This window comes from Rosa rugosa, chromosome 5 (assembly GCF_958449725.1).
Source record: "Rosa rugosa chromosome 5, drRosRugo1.1, whole genome shotgun sequence".
Taxonomy (NCBI): domain Eukaryota; kingdom Viridiplantae; phylum Streptophyta; class Magnoliopsida; order Rosales; family Rosaceae; genus Rosa; species Rosa rugosa.
The window spans coordinates 13279801-13290978 of record NC_084824.1 but is presented as its reverse complement, the minus strand read 5'-3'; the positions used below and the strand labels follow the sequence as shown (position 1 = coordinate 13290978).

Sequence of the window (11178 nt, the reverse complement as noted above, 5' to 3'; positions counted from 1 at the left end):
CTCTCTGGCTCTTCCATTCTCTCTGTCCATCACAAATTCTCATTCTTCTTGTTCTTCTTCTTCTTCACAAAAAGGCCTAAATTACAGACTAAATTCAATCTTTGAACACTTGAACTCTCAGGTTCTCATCTCCCCACTCTTGCATTCGCACACCTGTGCATAATTGTACTAAAAAAAAAAATTTGGGTTTCGCGCAAAGGGACACATAAATATGTAGCCCTCCCTATTTTCAAATCCTAGATCTGCCACTGCTATCATTGAACTGCCCACCACTAGAGGAAAATAAGTGACGAAAATATGTCACAAAATCACAGCCAATATCAGGTGTACTAGTTCTCCACCGATTATCTTCTCCCAAAATACCAGAGATTTTATTGGTGCGTCCCCTCTGCCTTGCATAGCTGTGGAAAAATTTAGTATTCCGATCCCCATGTTGGAGCCAATTTAGTATTTCAGGGGAGGGTGGTTGATGCTGCAAATCATCAAGCTCCTGTCTTAATTCATTCACCTGCCGACGCACACTGCCAAAATTTTCCTTTCCCCACACTATCAATCTCTCAGCCACCCTTCTAATCTTGACTACAAATCCACTGTTACTACCATCAGACCATGTTTGTTGAACTAAGAGACCACACTCCTCCTCCTTGGCCCACATGTATACAGCTTAACCTAAAATACAGTTGTAGCGAAATCAATCTTACGACGTTCACCATTTGACTATGGCACCACTTTGGATTAATTAATGTTCCTAATCCTCGGTGAGGATAGGTTCCTATCTATTTCAAACATATAATAAAACAAATAAATCAGCTCTGATAGCAAAAGGAGCTTAGTTTATAATAAAGATCGAGGATACAAGAAGACGAGAAAAAATGGGTGATCATGCCTTTGAATTTTTTTTTTTTCCATCAACATCTTTGAATTCCAATCAACAGGTGTGAATTGAGCTCAAATTTAACTTTGGTGATCACCGCAAATTCAAAGATTGGGCCCAAATTAGGTGATCCATAAACATACCGGTCCCGGAACAATGAATAACTTAGTGAACCATAAACTTACTGGTCCTGAACAATGAACCTGAAACAAACTCAGTTTTGTGGCGGCAGATCATGCCACGATTGAATCCACTTCAAATGTCCACTTTCAAATGCTCAAGGACACCAATAGCATTCCTAGGTAGTTGAAGACACTTGAAGCATAGTAGTGAACATGCTATAGAATAACCAAAATAGGCAGACCAATAGTAGCCAATCATGGGGTATGTGATGTGGGGTTAAAAATATAAAAATAAAAAATAAAAGGAAAAGAAAAAGAAAAAGGATTTGACTACTTAATCGTTTAGGTTTAGGTTTAATTTTAGTTTATGTAGCTATATAGGATTTGATTTCTATATAAACACCTACTGACCTACATAAACCTATCATACTGAATTTCAGGGAGGATTAACAATGGCTTGCTCCCAAAACTCCAAAACTAGGAATACAGGTTCTACAGAAGAGCCAACCTGGTCTGAGCTCCAAACCGATTTGCTACAGTTGATCCTAAAAAAGCTTTCTTCTTTCGAGATCATTATCTTCAGATCTATCTGTACATCCTGGAATTCTGCGGCAGAATCTTATAAGCTGTCTCAAACTCCATGGCTGATTAACCCAACTGAAGGTCAAGAACTCGACGCTGACTTCTTCAATCTTGAGGAGAACAACGTCCAAACTATAAAGAACGTGTTTGAGAGCTTTCCCAAGCACACTTCACGTTGGGGTTCGTCGCACGGGTGGCTCGTTATTCTCTACAAGGAAGCAACCTTACATCTTTTCAATCCGATTACAGGAGCTAGCATTGAACTCCCAGAGATTGAGGATATTCCTGACACGACCAAGGGGTTTTATTGGTGGCATATTTATACAGCTAGGGTTTTCTTTGAGGAACCACCCTCGGGCAAGAACGTTAACTATCTTGTGGTAATAGGCATTAGGCATCCAGCAAGACTTTCATTCTGTAAGCAGGGACACATCTCATGGACGGATTTGGACGGCGTCAGTGATTATGACTATCATATAGATATGGTGTTCCACAATGACCAATTATTTACATTGGACCACGAAGGTTCAGTTGAAGTTTGGGACTTTAGGGTACCCTATCCTATCATGAAAACTCACCATCTTAGAGCTTATTCGATTTGTAACTGGAATGGTCCAAAGCGTTATGCTTGGTTAGTGGTGTCGACATCGGGTGAGATTTTGCGTGTGAAGAGTGCTACCTACAATGACCAACGCTTCTTAATCTCCAAGCTGAACTTGGCCGCGGAAAAGTGGGAGAATGTGGATCGTTTGGGAGACCAGGTTTTGTTCTTGGCTCCGAAGCAAGCAATGGCATTATCTGCTCGAGATTGTCCAGGATGTGAAGAAAACTCAATTTACTATACTTTCCCCGGAAAGCCTCAAGTTGTCCGGGTATACAGCTTGAATGGTAACAAAGTTGTGGAGAAATCTTACAACTTCCACCGAAAGAAGACTACGGCACCGCTTTGGATTGTTCCTGATCCTAGGTGAGGTATACTTGATAGGTTCCTATTTCAAACATATAATCTCTAGCAGAACTAAAGAAAAACGTAAAAATGGAAACAAGAAAATAGCAAATGCATGGGAGTCGCTTACTGCTGTGATCATGTGATTCATCTTTGAATTCAAGTTGACAGATGTTGATCTCAAGCAACAAGTTATAAGCCACTAAGAAGTCCCAAATTACCATGCTGATAAACTACAAGACACTCTCAGTTTCATATTCTATATTATATTTGTAAAGATAAACTCTTTATTCATTTGTGAACTTACAATAGCCAAAAGCTACTCACAAACCCATTTGATTCGTATTTTGTTGATCGAGTTCATTGATTAAATTAAAACTAGTGATGAGTTCTCTCCTTGAAACTTATTTCTTTGGTCTCCTTGCAAGTCGTCTCTTTTTTTGGTCAGATCTCCTCGAAACATACTCATCATGGAGGACTTGAAAGATAATGTATCACACAAAAGTAGTATAAATTTGGTACCTATTAGTCAAAGATTGGTGTTATATATTTGTGATATCCACAAAAAGCTTGAAATGTCTATCTCTTTTGGAAGTTTAGTTTCCCAATGAAGTATGCAAACAGAGAAGCAAACACAATGGGGAAGAGAAGCTGAACAACAGCGACAAGGCCTAACAGGTTGTGGTGATACCCAAAGTAATCTTCTAAAAAAGCAGCAACAGTTTTCGTCTCTCCAAACACCACGATTTCTTTCTGCACATCTCCATACTGCGAAGTAAGCATTCCGTTCAGTGCCCATGATGTAGGAGACAAATAATACAGCCAGAGCCACCACTTTGGGATTTGCTGCATCAATCAAAGAAAGTATTATAAGTTTCTCATGTTTCAGCATATCTGAGTTGTGCCTAAAATGCTTTTCGTCCTGTAAAAGCATAAAGGTTATACTTACAGCATTTTTATAGCAGTGGAAGAAAATTACTTAAGAGAAAATTATAATAACTTGATCATCCATAAACTTACTGGTCCCGGAACAATGAACCCTGAAAACAAATTCAGCATTGTGTAGGAAGATGATGCCACAATTGCAGCCACTTGAACATTTGGTGTCAAGGACACCAGTAGCATCCCTAGGTAGTTGAAGTATAGTAGTACGCAGAACATGCTATAGAATGACCAAAATATCTTATAGGCAGACCAGTGGTACCCAATCATCGGGTATGTGATGACCACATAAAGAACTGCTTGAGTGAATGAGTAGGGAACCTCAACCAGGACCTGCAAAATGAACTCTACTAGTTGGAAAACTTCTTAAAGTGAACTTGTTATAAGATTTCATGACCAGAGTTTCTGGATGAGTTCATGAGGAAATTTAGTCGAAAAGATCTGAACCTGTGCGAATGAATAGGCCCATGAAGAGAACATTCCTGCATATCTTTCTCGATACAGAACATTCCGTTCTGTTGCAACAAATGGTAGAACTGTTGTGCTATTGTAAATGCCAAAGAAGATTATTGCCACGAACATTGAACCAAACACATTGAAGAGCTCCTGCTGGTTATTTCTAACAAAACAAGAAACATATATATGGTCAATGAAACTTCTTTCAACAAGAGAATACCGGCTCAGCTATTATAAAGGAAAGGCGTGCAGTACAAATTTAAATGACGTACACCCTTCCTCATTATACGATAAAAATGAGTAAAAGTAAAATTTTGCTGACTAACATTTTCTCTCCTTGATTCCAGTACAGTGTTCCAAACAACACAGCTGAGAAACACATGAAAAGGATCCGTGCCAGATTATACGAGGGACTTCTCCAATAAGACAAATTCTGTTTCCAAAAGCATGCTTTGAACTGCCCCCAACCATTTTGTGGATAGCGGGTAGGAAACTCCAAATCCTTTGAACCAGGAGACGGTGAACTCGCTTGCTTGACTAACTCCTTGTTCTTCCTACAAGCAAAAATGCAGGAGTCATGTCTAACTAGGTTTTCATATGTGCACGCACATGATATATTCTATTGTAGATTGATATATACAAACATGAATGACCTAGTATTACACTTACTCATACAAGGCCGATTCCCTATAAATTTGTGCAAAATCTATACCAAGGTCAGCTTCTGCAGATTTTGAAGTAACTTCTAACATCCATGTTGCCGGATTGTAATTGTCTTTGATTGAGGGCACCCCAGGGATACTCTAGCCAAATAAAGGAAAGTGGATGAGGATTGAACTAGATGATTACATGTTTATCAGAGACGAGTCTTACAATGATTCAAAAGAGATTGATATGGTAATATATTGTTCATCAAGCACTACCTCAAGATACTCAATAACCATGGTTGAGTGCCGTCCAAGTTGGCCAGAATAGATTATGCGTCCTCCAATTTTCATGAGAATCAACTGCAGCGAGAGTAACTTGGTTGAAGAAATTGCACATCTTTATTGATCATGTCATTTAAATTTCTCAAAAAACAGTTTACCTCATCAAATGCCTCAAAAATGTCAATACTTGGTTGATGGATGGTGCAAACAACTGTTCTTCCTGTTGCAACAACATTCTTCACTGCTCTCATAACGATAGCAGCCGCCCGTGCATCTAAACCAGAAGTTGGTTCATCCATGAACATGATAGATGGATTGGCTACAAGTTCCACAGCTAGGGTCAACCGTTTACGTTGCTCAGTGGATAAACCACCAACTCCTGCCATGCCTACCAAGGAATCTTTAATCCCATCAAGTTCAATAGTTTCAAGAACCTCGTTTACAAATTCCTGGGGAAGGGAAAAATTATCATTCAGTTTCAAGTGTTTAACTCAAATATTCAAGTCCAGGGTCATTGAAATAATCATGTTCTTGGAAAGATATCATACTGCTTTGGTCTTTGAATCAATCTGAGACGGGAGCCGCAACCAAGCAGAATATACTACTGATTCTTCCACGGTTATTTGTGGAGAATGTATGTCATTTTGCTCACAGTAGCCTGATATCCTTGCAAATGTGTCTTGAACCTTAGGATACCCACTGATTCTTATTTCTCCTTCAATTGTACCACCGGTTTTTCGTCCACAAAGAACATCCATGAGAGTTGTTTTGCCAGCTCCGCTGACACCCATTAATGCTGTCAGAACACCTGGCCTGAATGCACCTGTAATATCAGATAGGAGCTGGAGCTTGTTATGCTCAAAGCCTCCCTTTCTCATTTCCTGCAGTATAAAGATAGTAGAACTCACAAGGTCAGCTGATATAGTTTGCTGATTAGAACCTATAGCGAGAGAAGGAGAAGTTCTAGATGATTACCAAAGGGGTGTCAACATAGTATTGTACATCTTGGAATGTAACAGTTAGGGGCTCAAATGGTAAAACCATCCTTCCTGGAAAGGAAAGAAAAATGTAAATCTAAACATAAAAAGCCTAGTGACCCCATTTTCAATAGAAATAAATAATCAAGAAGAATAAGATCATCCTCACCCTTCTTAGGTTCTACACTAGTCTTAGGTTCACCGGTGGATTTTCCCTCTGCATCTAAACTGCCTCTGTCGTCTCTTTGTCCTTGTAGTTGATGGTACTTTTCATAAGAAATAAGAGAAAGGGACTTTCCAGGAGCTGAACATATAGCATTAGCTGGGTTAACAAAAGCTTTACAGACATTGTTGCATAGATAACCAAGTAATGCACGGAGCACACTTACACTTCAAGAAAGTTAAAGCCAAGGTGAAACCAATATTGAATAGTAATGTGAATCCCATTAAAGCACCAACTGATATCCAATAAAAATAGTCATCGAAATGCAATCCGCGGCTTTCCAGCACTTGTTTCCCAAGAGTTGTGTTTCCAGACACCTATGAATATAATTAAATAAGGCATCTCACAAATAAATAAAAAGGAGTGTAGTGCTGTCAAGCCCGACACATATAACCTCCATGTTGTTCAATGATCATGTGGAGTAGTACTGTATAGTACAGAAGCTGAGAATAGTTATCACCTTTTCCCACCGAGGTGCCAGAAATTCATTAACTGTTATGCCTATTTCTCCATATGTCAAAGGAGACACCCAAAATCCCCACTTCAACCAAACTGGCATATAAGCTGAAACAAAAAGAACTTCTGAGCATGACTAATGCGGAAAAATTCGTTGATGTAAACCTCGAGAAAAGCTAATGGAGATCTTACGCTTTGGCATAACAAAGCCACCAAATAACATAACAAACAATATTGATAAAACACCAGCTGTCATAGAAGGACCGGCAGATTGGAAAACTGAAGCAATAAACCGAAACATGGATATCGATGTTAGGTGCATAGCAAAGAGTAGAAGGAAATGGCGGAAGAACCTGTAAAACATATAAGCAAGATGTAACAACTGAAACGATGTCCAAAGTATCTAACACTAGTATTTAAAAACAAGAAACAGGAACACATAGTAACACGATTGTGTTTTAACCATAAGCATGTAAGCATCTTATTAGGAATTGAATAGTTCAATCTGTGACTGACCTTCCAACCTCAGGGCTGTAACCAATAACATAGTATGTAAGAGCAGTCCAAACAAAAGCCTCCAAGAGCGAAAGTGGAACCTTTAGGATGGCAGCTGGGATCGCATAAGCCCAAGCAGGGTAAAAACACAACTCTTTCTGTTTGTAGAAAACCACAATTCTTGAGACAGTCATTGACAATTCTGGGAATCCATCAACAAGAAGTATCACAAGTGCAAAGAACAAAGAGCCCATATAATAATTTGCATGGATCGTGTCAATAGCCATTTGAGTTCGAAGGAAAACAGTCATCGTTATAGAAGAAATGATGACTAGCTGCAGAAGAAAGAATACAAAAATGCTTCTGAAAAGTGTAGAGCAGATAGAAAAAAGATGCAAACAAAGCACTTAAAACAAAGGGCAGCAAATGAAAATTAAAGGAAAAAAAAAAGCTACCTGAACTGATTTGAAAACATAAATGAAAGAATTCCTTTTCATTAAAAGAAATTCCCTCCTTGTGCATGCTTTAAACAGTTCCCATTTAGGTAATGAGTATCTTTTAAAGGATAGAGCATCTTTGTGGCTTTGAGACTTATCGAATGGCTCTGAGAGATCCACATCTAGCTTCCTGCCAAGATGGCAATCCTTGAATTTCTCAATGAACTGATCAACAGAAAAGTAGCTATATGGTTTTTCTGTGCCGTCCCAAAACTGTGCTTGATCTTTTCTAGAGATAACCTGAAGCAAAACAAGAAAACAAAATATTCACCAAAAGTATTAGGATACCTGCTTAAGATATGAGTAAAATAATACCCTACCTCCTGAAGGAAATCAGCAACACCTTTTCTTTCTGGACACTTAAATCCACACTCCTCAAAAAATTGGAGGATAGAAGTTCTTGGTCCATGATACACAATCTTCCCTTCTGCCATTAAGAGAACATCATCAAAGAGATTGAACGTCTCTGGTGCAGGCTGAAGAAGTGAGATCAATGATGTAGCGTCTGTTATATGCACAAAATGTTGAAGACAAGAAACAATTTGGAAAGTTGTGGAACTATCTAAGCCATTAGATATTTCATCCATGAAAACAGCTTTTGCAGGTCCAACAATCATCTCCCCTGCATAGTGAGAAGAATACTGAGTCATATATATTCGATTTGACTCAGGGAATCTGAAGTGTATGCATAGTTACATTGCCCACGGAACTTGTTTACTGTGTCTTTTTTTTTTTTTTTGGTCAAAGAACTTGTTTACTACTAAATCAACACTACCTGTAGTTAACCTTTTCTTTTGACCACCAGATATTCCTCTTCTTATGGGATCTCCAACCAGCGTGTCAGCACATATATCAAGGCCAAGTATCTGCAAGACATTGATTAGTAAAAATGATGTGAACATACAAAAATACTTACAGATTTCCTGACGGAAAGCGCACTTTGTAAGGAAATAGAATACCTTTAGAATATAGTCAGTTTGAAGTGTACTTTTCAGTCCACTAACAGATATGGCCTGCAAGAGAAAATTGTTCATCACTTTTGGACTAATGGAATACATACAGCAGAAAATTGCACCAAGGCATCCCAGGTGTACCTTCATGTAAGCATCTACATCAGAATCCGGGACTATTCCTGCCTGCTTTTCTCTTCTACTAACTTCCATCATAATCTCTTTATGCATAAAAAATGTAGTTATTATGTAAGTGCGACTTGATAACTGTTTTCAAGGTCATATTTTATTGCAAAAAAATGCTTACCGGGTCGGCTTCCTACACCTTGACAGCCTGCAGAGAAATCTAGTGTTTCCCTTACAGTGATCTCTGGAATATGCATATCATATTGGCCTACATAGGCTGAGGTTTTCTCCGGAACAAATTCTTCAAGTCTATAACCATTGTAACTAATTTCGCCAGAAACCTGTTAAAACAAGATGACAAGTTTATTTCAAATTTCAGCATAGATGATAGGTAAAATAAATACTAAATAAATAATATGGACCAGTATCTTGTGAAAACATGACCAAGACTGAAACACATGCAGTTTCATTGTTCTCCGATTCTGTGAAACAGACTTGGTCTAAAGCTTCTGCATTTGGTATGATTCCTTATATTATGGACTGTTAACATCACTCAAGATACTCAAACTTGTACACACCTTGAGAGAATGGCTTAGCTTTCCTGAGAGCGCCATCAGTAATGTGGTTTTGCCACAACCCGGAGGGCCAAGCAATAAGGTCATTCTGCAATTAAGAGAGCCCAAAGTTTGGTAAGTATTGCTTTCTTGGCTTATAATTTTCTAATCTCCTTAAATTTTTCTTAAAATGTGGAAAATGGTTATTCTGAATATTGCATATTACTGTCAACATTATCAAAATTAAGCTCATGTAATCATAAAATATTTCTTCAGATATAGAAGAGATGCATTTCATCAAATTGTACAACAGCCACACAACTAAGCTATAAACCGAGGTAAGAGAAACTAACCTTCCCGGCTTAATAATGCCACTGACATCTTTGATGATGCTTATCTTCGCTTCACGTTTTTTTGAACCTACTAGTTCAGTGATGTCCTGTCATAAAGAGAGTTCAGACGACTAATTAACTAGAAGAATAAATGATCAAATATGACCTCTGGTCATTTTAGTATCATCCATGATTGAAGCACCTCACAAGGGAATGCTTAAATTTCAATTGCAGTTTTAAATTCTATGAAAATCGAGTTTCATTTCCAATTTAGAAGCTCCAGGAGGTTAGCACTACAAATTAAGACACTTACCGGAATCAAACTCTTTAGAGAATTCCATAGAGTGGGGAGGGGCTTGCCGTGAACTACCTTACACTCTGCTTCCACACAAAGATTCTTGTATCTTACTTCAACAGTGGGCAACTTCACACCAACCCTGCAAGACACGTGCAGAGATATCACTTGAGTTCATGTTAATGAAATATGATAACACTAGTGCGTGTTTGTGCTCAACAGAATGTGTACATGAACCCAAAAAGAGGAAAAAAGAATGTTACTTGTCTATTCTTCTTCTAATTTTCTGCAACAGCTGAAGATTATCATTCTCAATATGTTTGATGAGCTTCTCTATGAAAACACGCCGTTCTTGAGCTCCAATCTTCGTAACATCAACCACCCTAGTCCCCTTAACATCTCCTTTTGCCGATGCGCCATCATGATCATCAAACAAAGCTGATGTGATCCTCTCAAAAGTGGGTAGTCTCTCAACCGCAGCCCATTGCAAGTCATAATATTCTTCATCATCGTCCATTCTACTGTCTCCGGCATTGACAGTAGAGGTGCTTCGGAAACTTGAGGCATGGCTTCGAAAGGAGGCTCTAATGCTCCTCCCAATCTCTGCTAGCTCTATCCTGAAAGACTCAATTTCATCTGCTCCTGCCAACTGAGCCATGATTAGAGAAAATAGATAAATGAACTCGGAGTAGTAATATACACACAACTCTCACCAAAAGGCTGAGGTAATGCAATGCGTCATGTGATACTGCAGCAAGGATATGGCAAATGCACCTACTGGTTTAAGACATCATCTTTGGAAAACAAACTAACAAAGCTGAAGATTAATGATTTGTTATTTCATTTTTAACACATAATCCACGTTAGTCATCGATCTGACCAGAAACGACTAAAAATTACGAAGAAACATGAAGATGAGAAGCATGACATAAGCCAGACTCATTATTAAAACCAGAGCGGCATGGCTCATTTGTTAAGTTAATATGAATATGATATGAACTGAAAAATGCCATTGACTTTGTTCAATCAACTTAGATACATCACATCTTTTATATTTAAATAGCTGTAACTTAACATGTAGGCAAGTACTGACTACTTCAATATTCCCTGCAACACACTATCAGTATGATGTAGCTCTTAGTCAAATTCTGGGACTATATATACTATGAGGGAGAAGGGGGAAAAAAAAAAAAGTGGGTTCCCTGTGGGTACTGTTGAAACTTAGAAGTATGGTAACAAATTGTATATAAATATGTGAAGAAGACCAGAAGGGAAAAATTGATGGAAATGTTTTTCTTATTGATCGAATTGCAAGCGACAAAGGAATGAAGTCATTGATTACCTCAACTTTGCAGGGAGGCACTCACCAACACTGTAGCCCAGGAAAGATTCCTGAACATGAATTTCAGCAGTGACAAAATT

General features: G+C 38.4%; 2 protein-coding genes across 6 annotated transcripts; one reads left to right on the top strand and one right to left on the bottom strand.

The window, feature by feature from the left end:
* Nucleotides 1–1448: 1448 nt before the first annotated feature.
* LOC133712354 (putative F-box protein At4g17565) lies at nucleotides 1449–2899 on the top strand. Its single transcript, XM_062138465.1, has one exon. The coding sequence runs from the start codon at nucleotides 1449–1451 to the stop codon at nucleotides 2547–2549; it is 1101 nt and encodes a 366-aa protein (XP_061994449.1). The 3' UTR covers nucleotides 2550–2899.
* A 119-nt stretch (nucleotides 2900–3018) lies between these two features.
* Nucleotides 3019–10598, bottom strand: LOC133712353 (pleiotropic drug resistance protein 3-like). 5 transcript variants are annotated; one of them, XM_062138462.1, is made up of 25 exons: nucleotides 10470–10598; nucleotides 10020–10392; nucleotides 9775–9898; nucleotides 9483–9568; nucleotides 9154–9238; nucleotides 8757–8916; nucleotides 8594–8670; nucleotides 8459–8512; nucleotides 8275–8365; nucleotides 7820–8121; nucleotides 7458–7739; nucleotides 7024–7337; nucleotides 6700–6860; nucleotides 6512–6615; nucleotides 6218–6368; nucleotides 5998–6132; nucleotides 5827–5900; nucleotides 5400–5732; nucleotides 5010–5300; nucleotides 4846–4929; nucleotides 4592–4725; nucleotides 4249–4476; nucleotides 3914–4085; nucleotides 3545–3799; nucleotides 3019–3370 (listed from the first exon to the last, which is right to left on the bottom strand). In XM_062138462.1, the coding sequence occupies exons 2-25, from the start codon at nucleotides 10271–10273 to the stop codon at nucleotides 3104–3106; spliced, it is 4218 nt and encodes a 1405-aa protein (XP_061994446.1). In that variant the 5' UTR covers nucleotides 10274–10392; nucleotides 10470–10598; the 3' UTR covers nucleotides 3019–3103. The 5 variants fall into 5 exon arrangements, with proteins under 5 accessions (XP_061994446.1, XP_061994447.1, XP_061994445.1 ...); XM_062138463.1 differs by having other exon boundaries at nucleotides 10020–10398; nucleotides 10470–10585; XM_062138461.1 differs by having other exon boundaries at nucleotides 10020–10405; nucleotides 10470–10564.
* Nucleotides 10599–11178: the final 580 nt, after the last annotated feature.